Source organism: Taurulus bubalis (genome assembly GCF_910589615.1).
Source record: "Taurulus bubalis genome assembly, chromosome: 13".
Taxonomy (NCBI): domain Eukaryota; kingdom Metazoa; phylum Chordata; class Actinopteri; order Perciformes; family Cottidae; genus Taurulus; species Taurulus bubalis.
The window spans coordinates 17,687,436-17,712,268 of NC_136601.1; the positions used below are offsets into that span (position 1 = coordinate 17,687,436).

At 43.1% G+C, this 24,833-nt stretch overlaps 1 protein-coding gene across 1 annotated transcript in view; it reads left to right on the plus strand.

The window, feature by feature from the left end:
* unc5a (unc-5 netrin receptor A) overlaps window positions 1–24,833 on the plus strand; it is a gene marked incomplete at its 3' end in the record, with an annotated part of 121,820 nt that overhangs the window by 79,047 nt on the left and 17,940 nt on the right. The window contains exons 3-9 of the mRNA XM_079228438.1: window positions 4,507–4,650; window positions 6,239–6,342; window positions 7,528–7,708; window positions 10,817–10,984; window positions 17,527–17,691; window positions 23,269–23,457; window positions 24,194–24,493. Of these exons, the coding sequence (XP_079084564.1) occupies window positions 4,507–4,650; window positions 6,239–6,342; window positions 7,528–7,708; window positions 10,817–10,984; window positions 17,527–17,691; window positions 23,269–23,457; window positions 24,194–24,493 (1,251 nt within the window). The remainder of the gene's footprint in view (window positions 1–4,506; window positions 4,651–6,238; window positions 6,343–7,527; window positions 7,709–10,816; window positions 10,985–17,526; window positions 17,692–23,268; window positions 23,458–24,193; window positions 24,494–24,833) is intronic.

Consider the following 24,833-nt stretch of genomic DNA (forward strand, 5'->3'; position numbering starts at 1 on the left):
AAGGTTTTTTTTTAACGGTTAATATTCTCGAAAAAGAAGAAGCTATAATTGCCCATTAATCAATAGACAATGCTCTTTATGTTTTATTTAAGATATATAAAGTATCAGCTCTCCATCATGCATACAAAACATGATTTTAAGAAGGGTCAGTGTATTAATGAAACCTGGAGATCTGAAGGATTAAAGATGACCTGGTGAGCTAGCCAAGATTCACATCTGTGTGTGTGTGTGTGTGTGTGTGTGTGTGTGTGTGTGTGTGTGTGTGTGTGTGTGTGTGTGCCTGTTTCCATGGGGAACACTGCAGGGAGCGTTTTGTGGCCTTCTTCCACAGGAAGATTAAGTATGTGTATTAATAATGCAGCAAGGAGCATAGCATGAGTGTGTTACATTGCATAACAATAGCACTTCATGATACTTTTAATTTGTTTTAACATGCTCGTGACCATAGCTCAACATAAATGAGTGTCGGATTACGATATTGTTACTATATAAATATTACAGAATTATTTTAACCTAATAGCATACATTTCGCTTGTTTAAGTCTTAGAGAAACCTAAACATCAAGGTTGAACTTGAGTGTCTGACTAACCTGTGTGTGTGTGTGTGTGTGTGTGTGTGTGTGTGTGTGTGTGTGTGTGTGTGTGTGTGTGTGTGGTATTGACAACACTAACCAGGAATTAACATATAACTGTGATCTGGTATCATTGCGTCAAAGATCATGTGATGCATATTTATCAAGCCATGTCAAACAGGGAGTTTGAGAGGGAAGTCACTGGTTATGACTGTATGTTAATGATGTGTGTCTGTGTGCAATGAGATGTGTATTTTACTAATAGTATGGGTAAGTAGAGCCGAGTAGGGTTATATAATCAAAATAAACTCACCTGGCTCTAGCTGCAAGCCCAGAATTCACACAGTGACAATCACATAATCACCCTTTAAAATTTTATTTCACTGAGGTTTGGAATATGAGCTCATTTATAAATGGGCCGCAGATCAAACTGAAGGCTGGTGGAATGGCATCATGTTTTAATTATCGTTTAACAGGAATGTTAAGTGCACGCTCGGTGTCTTCGCAGTAAAAGAGGCGTAAATTACTCTTGCTTTTTTTTTGTTCTTAGCACCTTGGAGGGACCTGAGCATACTATTAAAAATCAATATTGATACAATTGAGTAATAAGTGTGTCAGTTTCCAGAATGACACATTTTTCTATGAATCAGCTTCGGTAGTGTTTCCGTCATCCATGAGTGATGTTCATAAAGTTTTGTTTAGCTTACAGCCCTCCCGGTGGAATAGACTTTGGAAAACAACAGCAAATAGCAGCCGTTCTAATCATTATTACCTGCTATACAATTACAGTCCTATTTTGTTCGCCATGTGATGAGATTATTTTGTCCTACTTATTAATTGGAGTGAAATTGGAAAGTGACTCACAGCAGTGTTACTGGAAGGTGTCAGACACAGAAAGCAGGTAATTATGGAGACAGGAAGAGATAAGAAAACGGAATGCAATTACCCTAGCAAGCAGACCTTCAAATTGCTCCTCTTAGGATTTCTCACTTCAGGTTGTTCTTGTTCATTCTTTGCATCTCCATACTGATCTATACCTTTCACCCTCGAGCTCAAAGAAGGAGGAGGGTTTGCATTAGCCAAATTAATTCCTCCTCTAAGTAGAGCCAAACAAAGCACTGAACAGGCTGTGTTGACAGATTCCAAATGAAAATGGTCATATGTACTGAAATATATTTTAACAAACAATTTTGCTGAGCTAAATCTAAATCTGATGTTTCCATCATTCTATATATCCAAGGCTTTAACAGTTATATTGATTCTGTCTGTGTGTATATATATATATATATATATATATATATATATATATATATATATATATATATATATATATATATATATATAAATATATATATATATTTATATATATATATATATATATATATATATATATATTTATATATATATATATATATATATAAATATATATATATATGTATATATGTATGTATATATATATAAATAAATATATACATATATATATATATATATATATATATACATATATATATATATATATATATATATATATATATGTATATATATATATGTATGTATGTACACAGTGGCTTGCAAAAAGATTCATACCCCTTGAACGTTTCCACATTTTACTGTCTCTTGTGTGCACTTTACCCTGTTTGCTGCTGTAATCCTGCAAATTTCTCCACTGTGGGACCAATAAAGGAGTATCTAATCTAATCTAAACAGTCACTCAGAATTTAGTTTAATTTAACCTTCAGGTTTGAGGTCACTCTTCATATTGACCTCTGTCCATCTCTGTCCCCCTCATTATAGTTTCAGACGTGTGTCCTTACATAGGATGCATTTCGTTATTGAGTAACAAAAAACAAATTCCTCTCCCAAATCCCTGCCTCGTGTACAATATATAAATTTCACATTGCTGCATATACTTTAAATTAAAGTGTACGTAATCAAGAAAAAAATGCTACTCGTGCTGTATTTCATTATTTGTTATCGATGCTATAGCTGACACTTTAGTTTACACAAAATGCAACCGCAGGAAGGACCATTGTTCTTGAATTGCATGCTGTATGTTCAATTTGTGCAATTTGAATGTTCTTGTTGTGTAAAGTACATGTTTTTCATTTTATATATTTTGACCCTTATATTTTGATGAAAGCAAAATGTTGCCATGTTGCTGATTCAAATGAAGGAGGAGGGTATCTTCTGCTCCATCTGTTCAATCTCTGCAGTGCCCATTTTGTTACTTTAGCCATTTGTTTTAGCATTTCGGTGCTCCCTCAGCCTGTGCCACACACTCTCACTACAAGCTCTCACTACAAGCTCTCACACACACACACAGCTAGCTCAAGCTGGAATTGAGAGGGATAAAGAAAGTGAGTAAATGACTCCTCTGCCTTTTATTTCAAACTTTTTTGACAGTTCTTTGGCTGCATTATTGAAGCCTATATAAACACAGAAATATCACTTTGGTCCTTTTTGCAAAGATGAGCATTTTGGTGAATTCTTGCACACAGCACGGGGTGTTGTTGATGCTCAGAGTGGCGCTTCAGGGCTGGATTCACTGCACACAAAGTCACATTTACTGTGATCGCATAAAGCAAAAAATCTACTGCATTTAGAAGCAAAGACATGGGTGGTCCGACTGTTACTTATCAACGCGTGACTACCAGGCCGATGGAGCCACTCCTCTTTTCTTCCCAATAGCTAATGTCACTGCTGGGCCAGCCTGCACTCACACAGGCCTCTACATATTCATGCACAGTTTGTTTTGAATTGTTTACAAAAAAATTCCCCCCTTTTGGCTTGATGAATACTTTATATCGGCACGAGGGCTTCCTATAATTGCTGTATAGGTTTGATGGTCTGATAGGTGCCACTTAACCAAGCTTCAGTCGGCTTCAGCCTGGAGCTGGGAATGATCACTGCAGACAGATCAAGTGTGCGAGGGGAGTGTAAGAGTGTCACAAAGTGCCTTTATGTAAATGAAAGTTGAAGAGCAGCTCTCCATTGAGATTTAAATATACAGCGTTGTATATGCTACTCTGTCAGTCCCGGGGATGTGTCCTCTGTGAATGTAAAATGTTCTGCGTTCATATAAAAGGTTCAACACCTCTCTCTCTCTAGAAGACCTCAGAGAGAAAAGATGAGACGGAGAGAGCGCTGGAAGCTGAGGGGAAACACGGCAATCTCTTCATCAGAGTGAAGAGAAAGTAGGACACATGGTCGGGATCAAGGTCGTAGCTCAATATATAAAAAATACCTCTGGATTACATGTGCCAAATCAAAGGTCAAAGGAAAATTGCTTCTCGAATATCAAAACAGACGGGACTCTGACAACGCTATATTGTTTGGACGGTTTAGCAGAATGGATTTCGTCCCAATATTCCTTTGTTAAAAGAAGTGGCATCTTTACTTTCGTCTTGAAAAGCAATAAAGCGGTTTTCGGCACTGCGCTACAGCGGCATCACTTTTATCAACACTGTCGTTGAATTGCTCTATAGATTGTGAACTCTTCCCCTTCTCCTGGATTTAATAGAGAAGCAGGTCATGCTGAGTGTTTTTGTTTGTCGAGTGTTTGTTTAGCGCTCCCTTCTTCCTTCCCAACTGTTGGTGTTTTAACACCTTCCAAATTACACCAAGGATGGCTGCGAGGCGCTCTTCTCATTTGACTCCGTTAACAAGCACTCTGTTTATATACGATTATGGTTCTCTGCTTGTTTATTTTGCCGTGCTTCTTTTAAATTACTTTGCCAGTTTAGCTAAAGGTACAAAATGCAGTAAAGGATTCAGTTGTTTTCTTTCTGTGAAGAAATATAGAAATATTATGGTTATTTGATTCTTTGTCGCCGTCAATCGAGTTAATGGGGATGAACCATCAACCCCATCCCTCACCCCCCCTGTTCCTCTCCCCATTCACCATTTTGACGGTTATTCCTGTGTTTGCTTCACAGCGCTGCCAATCATGCAGGTGACAATTGACATTACCAGACAGCAGGTGGAGAAGATCTTCGGTCTGGATGAGTACTGGTGTCAGTGTGTCGCCTGGAGCACCACCGGAACCCAGAAGAGCCAAAAAGCATACATCAGGATTGCTTGTGAGTGCACTTTAAAACGATCACTGTGTCATTACAAATGCAAACGCCAACTAACAAGGTGCTTACATACTGCATGCCAGTTTGTAATAAGAGGATATTAGCATTTTTTTCACTTTGGATTGGTGGGGAGACTAACTTTCATTTAACAATTAGCCCAGAGGCCATTGGGATCTCTGCACGGTAGTGCATTACTGCGATTACAATTTAGTTAAATCATCTTCCTGCGATTATACTTAAGAAGTAAATATTCAACCCTGGTGGGGAGAAACAGTGAGTAATGCATCTGCTTGAAGGCAGTCTTTTTAAAAAAAGAAAAAAAAAAGTGGAACACTAAATGTGAGTATTCATGAGCATATTTTTCTCTGGATACAGTATATCAGCGATGATCCCTATGAAAGTAACTGGAATAAAAACAGATTTGAAATTTATTGCAGTGCAGAAATCAGAAATCTGTCTGGGGAACACAGACACATCCCTCGCTGCAGCCTCAAAAGCTTTATTAGAAGAAGCCACTTTACATTTGAGTATTTTAAACCATTCTGCCTATTAATTCCCACATAAATATGCATTATTCTAGACGGAGCTGAATGCAGCACTGTCTCCAAACCACCAGACGTTTTGAAAACAAACATTCATTATCCAACCTTGTTTGAGAGCTCAACAAAGTCAGTTAGCTGTAAGATAAGGACACACACATGCTTCAATAACAATGCGTTACTGTGCACATTCACGTGCACACACTCGCATACATTTAAGCCTTCCAGGACTGTTATATCTTACGTCTCCCCCAGTCCCATTGTATCGGCTTTAATTAAATTAAATGTCGTGAAACTTTCCGCTTGTCTTCACATTTCTCTCAGTGTGATTGGTCAGGACAGGCTCAACATCTGTTTAAAGGAATTCACCGGTGGCTCGCAGCCGCACCCTCAGTCCCCTGGAGTCAAAACCCAGGGTGAACACATCAAATTTGCGCCAACCTGCCAGCAGTCGGTGTCCTGTCTCGCTCATCAGAAACAATGGCCTTGCATTTATGTCGACTTGTAAGAAATAAGCATTGGCAGGTTTACCTGCGTAATGTGTGTAGCCTACACAAATGTATGGCAAGACTTGGTGCAACAGTAAGAGAGGATCCAATGAGACGTCATGTGAAGCCCCATGCAGTCAGCCAGGCTTGCAGGAGCTCTTGTCCAGGCGCCTCGGGGCTGTGTTTTCGTGTGGCTGCTCCATACAGATGGAAGCTGGAGGCTGGCGGATGCTGGAAAGAGGAGAGTGGGTGGTGGGGAGGAGTGAGGGGTAATGCAATTGCTTTTGCTTGATGCCGGGCCCCTCTGGCAGCAGACAAGCATCTCTGAACCAGCCAGGCAGCCTGTAATAAGCAACATGGTTGGTGCCACCGATCCTTGTGTGGCTTAGGGGCCAACTGGAGTGTGACATGCTCTGCAAGGCCATGGGTTGACATTTTAACAGTGAGGAAAGTTGAAAAAACATCACCAAGGCAAGTTTTGTGGATAGAAGTATTTAAAGCTCACAAGCTCTTACAAATATCCTAATTGGTTGCGTTTCTTCCTGTCTATTTTTTCTCCCTCAGACCTGAGAAAGAACTTTGAGGAGGAGCCGCAGGGTAAAGAGGTAGCATTGGACCAGGAGGTGTTACTCCGCTGCCATCCCCCCGAGGGAGTGCCACAAGCCGAGGTGAGACACAGATTCAGAAGATATTTATAGGCCCACATCTAGCATCCATGTACCTGTTCCTCAGCAGGAGGAGAAAGAGCAAAAAGTAGCTCAGGATCAGCTCCCCAGCATCTCTCCCTGCTCCACCAGGGAGCAGACAACCCTGTACGGATAAATTACACCTCTAATTATTCCCCATTATTGATTTATTATCTCTCTTACATCTCTAAGAAGCCGTATATCACAGCGTCTCGTCACATCACTCAGGATAGGCTTGGAGGCTTCAATCCCCGTTTGGCATCTCTAAAGGCCTATCCATAATTAATGGGTCTATTTGCTTCTCTCTCTCTCCCTATCTTGTTCTCTATCTCTCTTCGCCATGTCCTGTGTCTCTCATACACTGTTGTTCTGCCCAACTCTCTCTGACTGTCTTCACATCTCTCAGTGGTGTGTGTCTGTGTTTAGAGGACCAGACTGGGGCCAGCTGTTTCACCTCGTCCGCTGCACCCTCCCAGTCCCAGATTGGCACTAACCGCTTTAATAACAACACAAGAGGAGGTTAGGCCAGCCACTCAGACAGCCCAGAGACCAGGAGCAGCAGACTAGCCAATCACAGCTCGACAGTGTAGGGACAGTTTGCAGAGAAATGGGAAGGAAGGTGCCAACTGCAGTTCAACAGAAAAGAACATCAGAGCAGAAGTCACCACGGGAGAAAACGTGAATAGTGCACGAGAGAAAGAAAGCCCAATTATATGCGGCATCGCAACTGGCAGTAATACCAACAACAATGCCTCCGTATCCTAGCTCTTCTCGAGACGGCACAAGGTCAAGTGAGAGCAAGAAAACAAGCAAACCAATCTGAGAGTACACCAGAAAAAGGAAAATCATCAGTTTTGGCTTCTGCAAGAAGGCACAGAAACCACACAAAGCATGATCAGTTTCTCAAACCGCCAACAGATCTCCAGCAGCTACAAAACTAACACAAAGAGAGAATAAATATGAAAATTGTTCATCCCAGTATCAGTATCGGACCAATCCACAATTGTTTGTTCTTTTTGTTGTCTTTTTGATTGCATAAAATAAATAAAGACCACACTGCTTTTCCTGTCTATGTAAAACTCTCTAAACCACAGCCGAGCCGCACAGGAAGGGAAAATGGTTTCTGTTACGTTGCAGTGAATTTTGACCTCTGAAACATATTTTCAGGTGGAGTGGCAGAGAAACGAGGATGTAATCAACCCAGCGAGTGACCCCAATTTCTTCATCACGCCTGACTACAATCTTATCATCAAAAAAGCCCGGCTGGCGGACACGGGGAACTACACGTGTGTGGCCAAAAACATCGTTGCTCGCCGCAAAAGCACCTCTGCCACAGTGCTAGTCTATGGTAGGTGATAACTTCTTCCAACAGGTGTCACGGAGGGCAATGAGAGGCCTGGGGTCGAATGATCGGCAGCTCCTAAATATACAAAATATCTTTTTTAAAACAGCTTAAATGAATCATCTATTGCTGGCATTTTGCTCTCGTTATTCCACAGAAACCTCTGCATGTTCTCGTGCATGGAAGTAACCTGGGTGCACTTCTTATATCAGGTGGTTGTAATATTACACTCTGATTCTTCACCGTAGTTGTAATAACAAAATGCAGCATATTACATATGGCGACATCTTGCTTAAGTCAGCTCTATTTTTCAGCCAACAATGAATTGCGATATCATTAATAACTACAAAAAAATATAGTAGTGTATCTGCACATTAATTAGCACAACTTAAAATGTTGCTGGCAGTCATTCTGCCAAAAGCTGGCAGTCTCCAATCTTCCTCCTGCCATCTTCCTCATTCTCTGTAGTGGATCCAATATGGGATGAGAAATTGAATTAACAGCAAACTGTAAATAATGACTTGGCTTGATAAGCACTGATCTTTATTAAAATTCAGAAAAACAGCATATTTTCTTAATTCTCAGCTACATGCAATCGGGAAATCGTGAGGGAAAACGCATCATGAAAGCAACGTTGGTGCATATGAAAAATGTAAGATCTGGGATGTCTCACACTGGGTCTGTTTTTGTTGAGGCTGCCAGAAGATTCCGATACTATGATGTGCTGTAAAGTCAGAACAAGAGTTCTTGTATATTATCTAACACGACCGCAGAGAAAACGCACCATATACATATACCATATACAGCACTGTGTAGGTAGGAGTACTCCGTCCTCCTCAGCAGTATGTGCATCATGCTATAAAATGATTTCAAGGTTTTTGTGTGAAATCTACTTAATATTGAGCTTATAGGTTATATTTATGAAGTTCATACATTTGAAATACATGAAAAACAAGGGATAATCATATCCCTTCTGAAATTAAAGGAAGTTATTTGATCAAAAGGTATTATCTTGTGGCGTTCTCAAATTGAGATTGTAGCTACTTGAATTATAATTGAATTCCATTTCCACTTGGCTTTTATTCGGCCTGACAAAAGCTCCCAAATTGAATCTCGAGTGATTTTGGGTGGAAGCTGAATTCAATTCAGAAAAACATGAAAAACATGAGCATAATGTGGAACCAGAGGGTCACTTAGATGGCTTTAGCGCCTTTATGTATTTAGGAAAAGAAAAAAGTCCCTGTACCAGATCCAAAAATATGCATGTCTACACTATAGATAAGCCAGAGTGAGAAAACACCTGCATGTGTTACTTTGGATTTTACTTGTACAGTCTTTTTACTTAATTTTGTTTTAGAAACATAATTATCGAATCAATATATAACAATTAAGACAAAATAGACTGTATTTTCGATCTCTGAAAAAGCACTTCCAAAGTCATTTCTTGTTAGTCTGGTTCTGTAAATGAACAAACTGTGCGAACTCTGTTGGGGGTTCAAACGTTTAGATGGCGCCGTGTGACTGTAAATGTAGTTGAAAATTAAGGCATGTGCACTTTCACTGTGAATGGTTTCAAATGAAATGTGTTAATTTGAAGCATGCAGTCAAAACACACATTATCATACACTCCTCCAAGCCTCCAGCGTAAAAATAAAAAGCCCAATTATTCCGGCTGTTGATTATAATAGATTATCTTGTTGTTGAAAGACTTGCTCCGCAGATGAAGAAATCTAGTGTTGGAAATGATTGTGGAGGCAAGAGCATTCACAGTCCTTTTGTTTGTCTTCCTTGTTTTGTCAAACCATCGTTTTCACTCGTGGATCTGACAAATTGTGAACACATTGCTTGAGTGCTTGCTTGTGCAATTTTATTTCTTCACATCACTCCATGTACTTGAAAAGATGACACATTTGTGAACATTGTTGTGCTATTTGAGGTTAAATCACAATGCAAGAGAAGAACAATTCGGTTACCTGAAAGCTTCACAATCCACCATGCAAGCTAGCTGTAGCAAGTCATAATAGCTGCTACTTTTCAAAGGGGGTTCAACGGGGGGGCAGAGATGTATTTTAACACGGCCTGGCTGGTGTGACTGCACTCTGTGCTAAGAGGTAATCAGGGGCCGAGTTGCCTGGCAATTTACCTCGCCGTGGTGGGCAATCAATCGCATAGAGAGGGCACGGAAATGATTCACCAACGACAAGCACAGACGAGACGAGTTGGGGGGGGGAATTAGGAAGGGAGTATGTACAGAGAAGGAACGACCGTGCTGTTCAAGTCAATAAATCAGGAATCTCGGTATCTTGTAAGCTGTGGCAAACACAGGATGTACAGGAGGGAGCTGATTAGAATTAAACCAGCGTATTTGATGTAATCACCTGTCGTGATCGAGCGATATACTGTAGCAGCTATAATGTGCCAATAAAGGGTGAAGGTTCAGCAGTGTTTTTCTGCATGAACATTTAGTTTCAAATTCAAAAGAGGCATACATAATAGCCCACGGTTTTGTTCTCTACCATTCAAAGAATACTTAAGTTGAAGATTGACGTGTAAAATCAGTGGTGGTTGTGTGAAGGACACAATCTGAACTACTGGAGCAGCAACGATTCTTTTATTTTCAGTGATATGTATATGAGTAGGCGTGGGCTTATTTTATGCATTCATGACTAGGAGCTTTTTCGCTTTAAATAGCATTTCTTTACAGTGATTACATTCTCACATTTCTGAGTGTTTTGTTTTATGTCTCCCATTACCTGAAATTTAGAGGGATATTTAAAATGCCCACTAGTTACTTTGCAGTATCTGTGTGTTCCTCAGAGATAAGGTAAAAAAAAAAGGCAAGCTGTCATGTTATTTTCTGCTCCCTGTTGAAGCCATTTTGTTTGTACAACAGTTGTCCGTAATGCCACCGTGAACACAGGAAGCAGCGCCTATTGCTCTCGCTCACCTTGTAGTGCTCAACCAAAGAGTGTAACAGCAGTCACGATTATTCTAGCGCAACACACCTCTTTTCCGTGGTGCATGTCGGGTAATCCTGGCTGCTCTGTCCCCTCATCCATCCATTCCTCCTCCCTCCCTCCCTCACCCACCTTTCCCCGGGCACTGGTCTGACAGTCAACGGCGGCTGGTCCACGTGGACCACCTGGTCGTCCTGCAGTGCTGTGTGTGGGCGTGGCTGGCAGAAGAGGAGTCGGAGCTGCACCAACCCCACGCCACTGAATGGAGGCACATCCTGTGAGGGGCAGAACGTCCAGAAAAGTGCCTGTGTGGCCACCTGTCCAGGTAACTCCCAGGCAACCCCGTTTGTCCTGTGGTGCTTGGCTTCCTGTGGCTTCCTTTTTGCATTTTTTTGCATCTAGAAGTCATTAACTCATCTTTATTTTGGCTGCCTTTTGTTCCAGCACCCAGGTCTTTCCTTAGACGTCAGTGCTTCTGTTGTTTCTTGCAATTAGACCGCTTACACAGTCAGAGTCTATTAGTTTTCACAGTAAGGCCTCATCCTGAACGTGATTTATTGTTCGCTCTTTGTTCACATATCTCTTTATCTGCTGCGCTGTATGCCGGCCCTGCTTTTATTTCAGAGACCTGTCTGCTTTTAGAGACTTGGTCCCAGCCATGGCATTGTGTCAGACCAGCTAGTACATTTGTTGTTCTCTGCTGCTCAAGCGATGTAGTAAATATGGGTAATAAAAAGCAGAATTATGGCAGCCTCTGCGCCATGTTTACGTGTGAGGAGTTGAGGGCGTTTCATTTGCCTGCCCGTTCTCCCTCGTGAGAGCGTCGGAGAGGCAGAGAGTGTCCTGCCTGATACTGAGCAACACATATCGATCTCTGGTAGCCTGAGATGGAAGTCAAGCTGCTTCATTTGCAGTCCCATATTAGCCCCCTGACAGAGGGAGAGGGAGCAGGATAGGAAAAAGGAGGATAGAGACAGATAGAATCCGATCCAGTGGAAGGAAGGCAGTAACAAAGCCCAGAGTGACAGAGAGGAGAGGAAAATTGAGAAAGAAGTAGAAAATGTGTGTACAAGAGCTCGCTGTTTAGCTGCCAGCAGATCTGTCCGTGGACATATAGCTGGGGCTGCAGCCGTGCTGACCGCAGGAGAAATCTCCCGCTCGCTAAATAGCAGAGAGGGAAATCCAACACTACTGGCAGTGGCAGCTTCTCCATGCCTAAAACAGAGGTTATCTTCCTCAGTGAATCAGGGCATTGTGTTACACATCTCCCATGTAAAGACATCACTAGATGTCAAGCATGAGTGTAAGTAACATTGCCCGCTGGAATACAGCAGGAGGAGGAAGACAAAGGAAACACAGCAATGCGTGACACTCCATCAGGACTCTATCTGGATTATTAGCGTGGAGCAACGAGTCATGGAATTAGAGGGGTGTCTGGGGATGCTTGACATTCCCCCACAGCAAAGCAGGATACTGACCTCCACGAGCTTAAAGAGATTAATGTCAGTCCAAGCTGCTATTGCAAGACTATTCCCCCCCCAGCCCCCTTCTATCTTTCTCTGGCCCCACTAGGAGAAAGGGTGTAATTTCAACCCTTAAGGTGCTGTGACAGAAATTGCATTGTGCCCTGTGAACACAGTTGGCAGAGACTTTGTGAAAGAAAGAACTTGTTTTTTTTTCACTTGATGAGACGTTACAGCGACGCGACCCCGCTCGCACCTCCATCAGTCCTGTTGTTTGGCAACAGAGAGTCGTCTCTGCCTTCTTTTCTCACTGGTTACCTTTCAGTGGCACAGACAACCCACGGCTGTCGGACTCCGGGGAGGGCTCCCTTCAAGGCCGAAAGTCCGCCGCCACGCCAGAGCCTGGGGATGATTGGCTGTTGTTTCAGTCAACAAGTGGCGCCGCGGCCCCGTTGTGTACTCACTGACCACTCCCATCATTCGTCACCCAGCACACACACAGCCCAGCGAAGACAACCCTAAAAAACGTCTGGGTCCACATGATTAACTTATGTATGAATCACCAGCCTGAATACATGAATAGATGTTCTCATAAAGCCACGTTGAGCAAGGGGGAACAGATGAGAGCAGCCGAGCAGAGAGCATCATAACATACTGGATAACAACCTTCATTATCACTTTGCTTATAGCCTTTGCAGGTCTAATCCACTGCACTCACAGTAGATGGTGATTTCAGCTCTTTTCAGAAGAAAGAGTCTTGAGCAGAATGAATTACATGGGGAGCTGTAATACTGCAGATAGACATCATGTTATTTATTTAGACACGGCTGACATTTGGATTCAGAAGCTTTTTTCTTTTTTTTTTAAGTCCGCCTTGCATCTTTTGCTCAGTGTCTTTTGTTTTTGAGTTTCATTTCAAAATAATACACGATTTAATTCTGGTGTTGTTTCAAGAGTTCATTAATTATCCAGACTCAGATTCTTCGTTGATTATATCATCTCTAGTGCATTTAGCTTACAGCATTAAGTCTTTGAAATGAGTTACAGAAAAATCTATTTTGTTTTTATCTGCTTATTCTTTGTGATTTGCAGTTCTGTTTTGTCTAAAACACATCGATGGCCCCTCAGATTTGCTTTACTCCTCCTTTAGGGATAAGGAGATGCTGTCAACTGAATGAATATTCACCGGAAACAAATCAATTCATATTTGGAAGCAACAAAATGCAAAGGCTATAATTTGCCTTGCTAAGTCTATATATATATTTCTTGTTGAAATGCCGATGGCCATGTGTTGTTCCACATTTCAAAAGTAGCATTATTCCGTCAGAACAGTGCTTGGGTCCAGCCACAGAGGCACGTTTCCACACACATACTTCAGATGAGCTTCCACAGACCGACAGTAACAGAACTCTCCAAATTTCTATTCACAATGACTCTTGGCTCTAAATGTGAGCTCCCACCTCATCTGGAAAGTGTGAAGATGGAGACGCTCATCTGTACTTTTGTTTAAGTCTCCAAAGTGTTTTAATGAGAGTTTATGGAGGCCTGTGTGGCAGATAGGATGGGCTTCATGCTGGGAGAGAAACAGGGAGCTAAGGAGGAGGAGGAGGAGGAGGAGGAGGCTGAGGCTAAAGCCTGAGGCTGAGAGCAGAGCAGATCAACACTTGAGACAGCAAGTAGCCAAACTATGCAAGAGCTTATCTCCATTTCTCTTTCCCTTTCTCTGCCTTTTCCTTTGTCTCCATCTCATCGTATGCTGCCCAAGTACCCCACAAAATCTGCAGTCCATCCCTCACCCTTTCATTGACTGCCTTGCCTTGTAATCAGAGCCAACAGTCATGGCAAAATGTCAGATCACGCCAACATTTCCAACAAAGACACACTACCTGTGTCAACAGTGAATAGTTAGTCCCCCAATTTGTAAGTGACACAGTGACAGCTGCCCCACACAAATGAATGGAATCGTTGCCGGTGCGTTAGAGAACAGCAAACAACCTGGAGAGGTTTCAAACGCGTGTGAATTATTTAAATACTGTACTGATCCCTCAGGCTTGTCAGAGGAGCTGTGAGAATTCTTCTAGATGGAAAACAAACAGACTCTGGGCTGGTTTATTTGTGTATGCGTACTTGTAAGCGTGTGTTTGTGCATGTTCGTGTTGCACACATGCAACGCCCATATGTCTACTGCCTGCACTGCAGGCAAATGCCTATTTCTTCTTTCGAAGCAAGCATCCGTGTGTCTCTGGATATTATCAGAGATTGTTCCCGGAGACTTCATATTTTATCCAAGGAATAAATAACGGCTGTGGTTAATAAATGTGAGAAAAAAAACACTTTAGTTCACTGCGAAAAGACGGTGGCCATCTGGTGACAGCCTCGCATCAGCGCTGTTTTTAATCATTCTGTGCCATTTGTTTTGGCTCACCCTCCTCATATCTCATTCTGTCTCATTCTGGTTTGTTCTAGTGGTTTAGTTAACATAAGGGAGTAGACTCCGCTTTGTGCATTTATCCATAAAATACTACATCACAACCACTAACAGAAATCTGATTTTTGGAGATATAAAATGTGTCAGAAATACAAAATATGGTTAGGTTGTTAATCTCAGTTGCATCACCCACTGCTGTGGCTAGACTATCAACCCCCTCCTCGAGTCTGTAGTTTTCGGTGGCCTTTTTTTTCATCAGCCTTTAAACACCGGGATTAGGGGTGGTTACTGTGCACATGTGTGTTGACAGGACAGTGGGAGCAGAGCGGCAGCCTGCTGGTCTCAGTGGTACTTGTCTACCTCCTCGTGTTCCCCTCAAGGACACAGAAACCATAGGTGTCCGGTGATCTCCGACGTTGTACGTCAGTAGCCGTTGTCATTTTGAACAGTAAAGCCTTCAACAGGCCCTCCTACTGACTTGTAAAGAATGTCCGGGTCCCTTTTGCTTCTCCCCCCCTACAACATGTCCAAATGGGGGCTTGCCACTGGGCTATTGTATTACTTTCCCTCCTCAGAGACCCGTCTGACCTAAAACCTGTGGTGCTGCATGATTGAAAATCAGCTGTGCTGCTTTTTGCAGTGGCGCTAACAATCTCTTTCTGGGGATTTGATAAGGAAAACTGTGGCTGTGGATAACAATTTTCTTATGTGGATTCTGAAAGCGGAAAAGGATTGGCTTTGATTCCAGCCTTGAACTTGAAAAAAAGAAAATCAAGGGAAGTGTCAATTGTCTTGCTTCACTGCATTTATTGCAGCCACTGACGACCGTCCCTCTTCCTTCTCTGCTGTCCAAACATGTCTCTGGTCTCTGCTTCTGTGGGCCGCCTCTCCTGTTAGTGAAATATTTGCAACATGTGTTCAGATTGAGTCAGACAGGCCATCAAGAACTGTTCATGCATCTTCATCTTTCTTTGACTTTCCTCGGCCTTGGGTCACAGCGCTTGTGTCTCATCCACATTCTCGTAAGCAGCACCCTTTTCCCACTCCAATCTCCGTGTTTGAAAATGTTATTTGCATGGCCATTTGTCTTGCTTTGTGGTGGAAAAGAGATGTAGAATTTCATCGCCTCATCAGGGCAGATGTTGATCTCATCTCTTTATTTCACAGTGGTGTGGATAAACTGAGGGGCGACATAATATATTCATTAGGATGTAATTCTCTATTCAATCATTCTCGTTCCCAGCGTGGATAATCAGCCCACTGGCCCACGGATGGGTCCACTCAATGCCAAACAAGGACAATTATCTGATTGGTTCTGCTCTCTCTGCCAAATGGATCTGACTGCAAAGAGGCCTTAACTGTGTCAGCATCCCATCACACACAAACACACTCACATTCTCTAACAAGAATCTGAAGACACAAATGGACCAACATGCAGACTTGTGTGGGATCTGGGTCTAATTCGCACACCTGTGCCTCTGGCTTGATTCGCTCACAGCGCCATTTAGCTTGGTTTCCAATTGGCTGTAAAACCAAATAATATCATTGCTTGGTACAGTTATGCAATAATAGAAATACCACCCTGAGTGACTGTCATGCTTGTGTTTTATTAACCAGAGTCCCTGCAGCGGGTCAAACCTGCTCTCTTGGGGTCATGCCCCCTGCACTATTTACTGCAAGGATTAATGAGCACTAAGGTTTTCTTGCCCATAGGTCAGTCAGGAGGAGGGTTACTGCTGTCATATATGTGCACTGTGTGTGTGTGTGTGTGTGTGTGTGTGTGTGTGTGTGTGTTGCTCTGGTGATTCTTGTCTGGTCCCCTTCACCCCTACATTTGAGAGAGAGAGAGAGAGCGAGACAGTGGCGTTTTTCCCCCATGAGAGCTCATTACTGCTCTTTTTCCCATTAGCCCGATAGTAACCTTCCCCAGGCCTGGCGCTGTGTCACTCTCAATATCACTCCTAGCCGCCTGGCTCCCCCACACCACCCCACTACAATGCCAAATTACACCCACCTTTGCGAAATGGTCTCCCTCTCTGCATGTGGTAAAGCTGCTGTTATTTCTTACAGCGGGGCCCGCGAAGAACTGTTACTGTCCCATTTCCATTTGTTTCCTTTTGCTTGTGTTGATGGTGGTTTGTTTCAAGCTTTGGCAGACAGAAATACACCGCAGGTGTAATATACATCCACCTGTATTATGTCTTCCTTTTAAATGCATGCCGGTAATGCACATGTTGCTTTATACAGTAACGGCTTGTTTGACAAAGAAATCAAAACGAGGCAGATTTGCTTAATCTCACAAATGTTAATTTAGGAGGACTATATATATATATATATATATATATATATATATATATATATATATATATAAAACATATAGGCACACGTGTATTTTTGACAGTAGACTAGAGATCCAATTTCCCAAGGGTCAAATTCTCCTCCCTCCTCCCACAGATTTAGTTTGTTGACAGTCGAGTGTACCAGGCCACAGCACCCATGTACCATTGGGGTTTAGCTTTAGTTGCGTCTGATTTCCATGTTAAAAATAAACAAAGAAAGCAGAATAGAGACAATATGGCTCTCCTCAGCAGTTTTACACACTTTTGGTTTCCCTGTGCATCTGCTGGATTTGAGTGTGTGCAAGTGGATTTGCATGTCTTTATAATGCTTTACCTACCAGGTTTCCATTTTAGAGCGAGTGGATTTGCACAGGATGGCAACAGAGTATTCTACTAGTTATTCTCATCTCACACGCAAATGCACTACTGCTTTTACATCGCTGTTGCATCTGAACTTCACCACGTAGAGTTTTATCAGTTCACACTGTTTGTAAGAAGGAGTTATAGCTTGTTTTATTGAAAGAGTTCGGCATGTTTTCCGATCAATAGTTAGGGGGGTGTGTTTGTGTGTGTGCGTGTGTGTGTGTGTGTGTGTGTGTTTGTGCTCACCCATGTTTTTCATTACGTGTGTTTGCAGTGGACGGAGGCTGGAGCGAGTGGAGCAAGTGGTCGGCATGCGGTGCAGACTGTTCAATGTGGAGGAGCAGGGAATGCACCCAGCCCTCACCTGGCACCGGGGGCAAAGACTGCCAGGGGCTCGACCTCCAGTCTCTCAACTGTACCAGCGAGCAGTGCCCACAGAGTGAGTGCACTAACCACCCACACTGCTAACACAGCTGTTCAACTCAGTGGAACAATAGAGGGTACATACTGTATATTTGACACCCCTTTTCTGCAGCAGGATCAGTTGAATGCAGTTTAGTTTTGTGTTTGCTTATTATAGCTGAGCTGATTAGTTGCAAATTAACATTTCTAAATGAACAAATATGCTCAAAACAACATTTAAAAGATGCAGCCAGAAAACACTGATCTGATAAAGGAAAAGAAGCCTGACGTGCTCAAACCCAAAGTGGAAAATGTATTAAAATGCAAAAAACACTGAGTTCAGTCTTGCACCCTACATCACTTACAATATCAAGTAGATCAGAAGCAACAGGTTTACAGGATTAGCATCAATTAACCTCTGAACTAAAGCAGGTAGAGAGGCTTTCCCCTTCATGCTCTATGTTTTTAAATACTGTTTCCACTTTGGCACAGGGAGCGAGTGTGTCCTCTCCTTTTTTTATTAGATCAAATAAACATTTTATGCCTCCTCATGGCATCAGTTCCCTGTGATGGATGGAGGAAGGATGTCCATTTCATAAGACACTTGTACTGGCAGTAGAATTGTCTGCGGACCATTACTGGCTCGTCCCCACCTGTGTGACCTTTTTATACGATCAGTTCTAATAAACACTGGTATGACACCCGCTGCTAAGTAATAAGTAATATACAACCTTTTCACCTGCGTCGCTGCCGTGTTGCTCTCTGAGCTATTAATAGAGATGAGAATCAAACCATCTCTCTTCTGAATAAAACACAACTTGTCAGATAAAGTGCCGTGGGTCAAATCAGCCGTGAAAACACACATGGCCTGTGTGCATGTGCGCTGTGATTTGTGTTTATGCTGTGCGTTGATATAGTTACAAAGGCAATATGAAATTAACTTTTTGTGTAAAGCAGCCACTATGTCCCCGCTCCCCGTGTGTCATTAACAGGGCATGTGTGTACTGTCAGGATAAGAAAGCGCAAAGCGCGGCAGCTGAGTGGAAAGTTGCACCACAGGGTCCACTGCTGACCAGATGGACATGAAAGGAGAGCTCTGTCACTCCCTACAGAAATCAAACACAGAAAGATATTGGAACTTCCCATCTAGAAATGATGAGTCTCAGGGTGGTGTCTCATAGAGAAAAAGTTATAAATAGCGTGCTCTTTGGCTGATCCGCATGATAAACACTGGGTTTTAATGGGGACTGGGTTCACATGGGCCAGTGAATTAATAAACTGAATTATGTATCTTGCACCATGACGTGATCAGATAGACTGATGCATGGAGAGCTGGGGGGTGGATTGAGCGTCTGTACGTCACATTATGTATATGTGTTAGCACAATGTGTGTGAGAATTTGTCCGTGTGTGTGCATGCATGTGCGTGTGTCAACCGATAGCTGAATATTGGCTGATGCAGTGAACCAGGGAGCTCAGTCGGCCCATCATCAAAGGTCAGCAGCTCCTCCCCAGAGAGGCAAGATATATACACAAAGATGCCAGTCATTGTTCCTCACACACACACACACACACACAAACACACACAAACACACACACGCACACAGAGTCACTCAGTATTTACACTGACAGTGCAGAGCGGAGCGCTGGCCTCTGAAGAATGCCTGTCCCAATCTGTTCCCAGCAGATGTGTTTCCATAGACAACGGCTGTGTGAAGTATTATAATAAGCAAAATAGCAAGATGGTTTTGGCTTGTCAGCAACTCGCATACTTCAACCATGTCTGCAGGCTATTAGCTGAGATGGGAAACTTCCCCCTGAAACAAAAGGCACCCTTCTCTTCTCCAGTGTAATCGAACAATACAACTGCAGAGTGAGCCGTAGTTACTCTGCCACAAAAGACGTCCTTTGTCTGAGGACCTCACAGACATCTCTAATCTCCCTCATTAAGCCTGGAATGGCACACGTTAGATGAGGTTGTTGTTTTTGGTATTGCATATATGAGAATCAATGTGCAGCAGCGAGCTTTGTGTTACAGCTCAAAAATAAACAGATCTGACCCAGGCAGGATCATTTTCATAAAGCAAACAAAAGCCCAAGATGGAGCTACGCAAAATCTGTGCAGGGAAATAATACGCTGGCAGCGTGCCAGAGCCGAAATGGCAGACAGGTGTTAGAGGGCACAAAAAGGGTAGTGGGAGGGGGAAATGATTCCGCTCGTATTCTTAGGCACAGGAAATTAGTACAACATAAAAACAATTATTTGGCCTAATGTGTATAATGAAGGTAATTATCTTAATATGCAGCAGCATCCTGTTTCGGTGGTGTCACAAATGATTTTGAGAAACCCATCAAACTATGAATCTGTCTTCAGTCTGTTTTTGACTTAGGGAGCTAATTTGTTGGTGAAGCAGCAGATGTTTTCGTCATGGGTCCGTTTGTCACAAGCGGGGTCACGGGCCTTATGATAAATGGCTGAACATTTATGTTGGGCCATATTTCACCGGATACCCACTGAGGGATGGAACGACTGTATTGTGGAGATAGTAATGGTCACGTTCACGTTGAGAGTTTTAGTAGCCATATTTCCCTGACCTTAAGAACTCCAATGGTATTCATCTTCGGGCAAGTGACTAGGATTGGCCATGGGATGAAATATATTCTCTGGTCTCTTGATAAATGTCCTGGGGGAGGCACAAGATGCTGCAAAGCTTTTATTTATCAATGCGGGAGAGGAAAACGAAGCAGGTAGAGAGAGTTGAGGGCTATCTGGTGCAAACGGTGTGCTGACTGCCAATGCAGCCAGAGTCCAAACTTTAACAGGATCCAGGTACATCGCCTCAGAGGAGATGAATTATTATTTTTATATAAGTCCATACTGGCCCATCTCAAGTCAGAGACTGACCAGCCAGCCCTGGAGCGAGTCTGAGGATCTGCACCGTAAGCTCTGGGAGAGGGGAACAAACAGAGATTGGCCCGGGGTCAACTGTGAAAACAGCCCATCACATCCACAGATTATCTGCAGACGGATGTCAATCATGAAGAGACGTCACACAAAAAGAGAATCAAAAGTTCTTTGCCAGCAATTACCCCAAGTGGACACGAACCATAGAGTGACGGGCGGCAGAGCACAAGAGAGATAAATTGGTGGAGTCTGTTTGGAAAAAGAGGGCGAGAGAGGGCGCGCTAGAGGGGGACTAAAGTAAAGCCCATCCAATTATAAAACCTTATTAGCTATGTCAATTAAAGTGTGATGGATGTCCTTTCAATTATTGGCTGGCATCATGAAAATCAATGAGCAGGTCCAGGAAGAGCCGAGAGGACTTGCTGGTCAGGGTTGTAGTGAGCATCGGGATCGTTTCACTGTGACACCTGGTGGGTCAGATAAAAGTTCTCTCAGTGATGCTCTGATAAACCACCAGAGATTACAGACAGAATAGAGGGCGAGAGAGAGAGGAAGAAAGAAAAAGAGAGAGAGAAAGAGAGTTGTTTGATTGACTGACTTTATTGTCTGGGTGAAAGAATGGTGTGTGCAGGGAAAAAGAAGAGTAGAGATACTGGATCTCTGCATCTGAGGTTCGCTAGGTGCCTTTGGTTTGCCCTTAGAAAGTAAACAGCAACTGGCCAATCTAAGGCTGTGTTTATCCAATCAGCAGAAACCAGTTGGCCTGTCTCCTTGCTGAGGGGTGTTGTTTTGCCTTTAGTCGAACTGCACATCTCTCTGTAGACCGCAGCGCTAGAAGTCCAAATATCACAGTCTCGTCTGCCCTTTGACTCACCAAGACAATTGGATTTTGGGAACTTTTAATGAGAGGTTCAACCATAGTCTCTCCCCCCTTTTTTTGGAAGGTGGAGGGTTTAGCCCGACTGCTTACAGTTAAGCACCTCAATGCTTCCCTGAGGGGAGAGAGTCAGAAGAGAGAGGCACGGGCAGATAAATGGACAGAACGAGAGGTGGAGGAGCCGTGTATGTATTCTGTAAGACCCTCCGGATACCACAGACGTGTTCTGTGCACATGTTCTGTGCACATGTGCCATGTAATGTCAAGAACAAAACACATTTGTGTTTATCTTCAGCCAGTCATTCACAATTGATTGCATGTCTCTGGCATTACAACGGGCCGCCACAGAGCCAGGCTGCATATGATCCTGCTACTTAAGGTATCAGATTGTACTGAGATAATCACCCATGAAATAGATTCTGGCATTTCTCTTAAAGACTTGGGTATGTCAGGCAGCTTTGTCCAAAGAAATGGATTTTTCAAGGGAAGAGGAGAAGGCAAGGACAAATGGATGAAAAGAAATGAATGGAGATGAGTCAGATACAGACAGACAGAATATTTTTTTTGTCCATTTCTCTTCAATTGTGACTCTCGGTACTCTGCTAATTTAATTGTGCCATTGTCATATCACAGATTTACCAACACCAATTAAAATGTGTCAAATCAGTGCTTCCAATGTTGAGCGCAGTCCCTGTCAAGCAGTACTATTATACAGTGGTTAAAAAAAAAAAACAATACTATGACAGTTTGGAGATATGTCAACTGATGTTAATCAGGTCCATTTTGACACAAACCTTTTTGGACATGTTATTGCTGCTCATTGCTGATAAGTAAATCGCACATTCTGTCTCCCTGCTAGTCTTTTTTTTTCTCCTCTATAATTTTAATTTTCAGTTTGCTCTTCTCCTCATGCTTCTGTCCTCCTCCTTTTGTTGTCGACTCACCACACGCCAGCCCGCGGCACTTTAACCTTTGCCGTTGTTCTCCGTCCCTCAAAGCTGCACTGCTCAATGCGTCCCCTCCTTGACTGTGTTCAGCTGACAGCGCTACGCCCCCGTGGCTCCCAGGGACAATGGCCCTACACAAAGGCCCCAGGAGCATTCTCCACCTCCGCCACCAGATTCCCGAGCCCAGGGAGACAGCCGTAGCAAATCCCATTCTCCTGCAAAACACACACACACACACACACACACAAACACAAATGCATGCACACGTTGATGTTTGTCTGGGCTTATCTGTCATCTTCGTACTGTACTTTCAGGGGAGAAAGATGCTCCCACTCCATCTTTCAGGCTTTTGAGAGAGAGAGAGACATTCAATAAGAGGTGCTAAAATTTCATAAGCAAACTCTTCCATCCTTGCCTTTTTAGTCTCTCTTGTGGGTGTTGTGTGCTTGTAGAGAAAAAGACAGGGGAGAGAAAATATATATTTTTATACATACATATACATCTATTGTCCACAGGTTGACATTGAAGCTTTAGGCTTTAAAATATTACTCATATATATATATATATATATATATATATATATATATATATATATATATATATATATTTATATATATATGCTGTATATTTACTAATATTGGCTCCATTTATCTCTGCATCGTACAGTCAAGGACAGAGTCATGCAACGTTAGGTGGCAAGCAAGGAATGTGGAACAGATGTCTTATCTTTTATTAACCTACTAACCACATCCTCAAGCGAGACCTTTGTCTGTAAGATCTTGAAAGATGCTTCAGCATCACACGTTGGAATTGCCATTCACTGCCTCAGTTTTTCAGTTGTGCTTAATGATTTCTTTTCTTGTCGTTCTGTGTCCTCCCCTGGCAGCCGTGAGCGGGGCCGAGGACGTGGCGCTCTACGTGGGCATGGTGGCGGTGGCTCTGTGTCTGACACTGCTGCTCATCGTGGTGGTCCTGGTCTACCGGCGCAAGAAGGAGGACTTGGATAATGACGTGGCGGACTCCTCCATCCTCACCACTGGCTTTCAGCCCATGGGCATCAAGCCCAGTAAGCCAGGTGTGTGGGCACCGCGGCCACGCAGGCCTCCCCCCCACAGCAGTAGGACACTGTTCTTTGTTCTACCCTCCTCTGTGCGTCCGTCGGTCTGTCCGCCTGCCCACCGTGACTGTGCAGCACTCATCTACATGTCCCACTGATCCTGTGTGTGATTGTGGAGGTGGTGTGAATGTCTTTACAGTGGTTTTGTGTGTGTGAGATGATGCTCTAGCTGTTTATTTTTCTGCCTGACACATTATGTTTCGCCACCACCTCATTGTCAGGAAATGTACCCACTCTGTTTACTGCCTGTGTGGAGCCTCTGAGGTTTACCAGCGAGTAATAGAAATACAACTGTCTGAGTTAGATGGAGATGGGGAACTGGGTTGCAGTGCCTGTGATTCACCGTGAAAAAAAGCCTTTATACATTCTGGGTGCTAAGCTGTGTCTGAGTTCTGTTTGGAATTGATTGTGTGGTTGCTAAAGAGACAGACAGAGAGGGAGAGAGAGAGGATGTGAATTGACTGGCTTTGTGTGGAATGTGTGTTTGTGTATTATTGTCAAGTGTGTGCGTGTGAGTCTTCTGTTTTCAGCACCATGTGTCTTTCCTGTGTTTGTTTCCGTTTTCGTTGTGTGTTGCGACAGCTTTTCGATTGTGTGAGGTCTGTCTCTGTGATGTACAAACCCCTCCTTGGCTGCCACTCATGGAGTTTCACACATTTGCTTTTGTCTGTTTTCTTTTCATTATTTTTAACAGAGAATTCCCATTTGCTCACCATCCAGCCTGATCTAACCACCACCACCACCAGTTACCAAGGCACCCTGCGCTCTCGCCACGATGGCACTGGGAAGTTTTCAATGACCAACGGGCCTCTGCTAGACCCGCTTCCCAACGGCTCGCACACGCTGCACAATGGCAAACTTAACTCGAACCCTGCTGAGTTCGTGAGCAGGCTGTCCACTCAGAGCTACTTTAAAACTCTGCCCCGCGATGTAGCCAACACCTCGTATGGGACCTTCAACTTCCTGGGAGGCAGGCTGACGATCCCCAGCACAGGTGGGTTCTCAGTTTGGGTTCATATGTGTGTCCACCAGTAGTACAGCTCAATTGGTTTGGACAAAGATAAAGATACACTGTTGCCTTTTAGTTTTAGTCTAGTTTGTGTTCTCACTGACTTTCTATACACAAACTAAGAGCTGTAAACAGTCAATCATATGGACATGTAACTCATTCATTGGACAGTTTTGTTGATGATCGCACTGTAAGCTCTGTGTGGCTGGCTTCTCTGGTTGTCACAAAGAGCTCACAAAGTAGTCAGGAACTATGAGCATTATTAGTCAAGACTGCAACTCGCACTAGTATATCTTAAAAAGACAGTGACTTGAAAAATAGACAT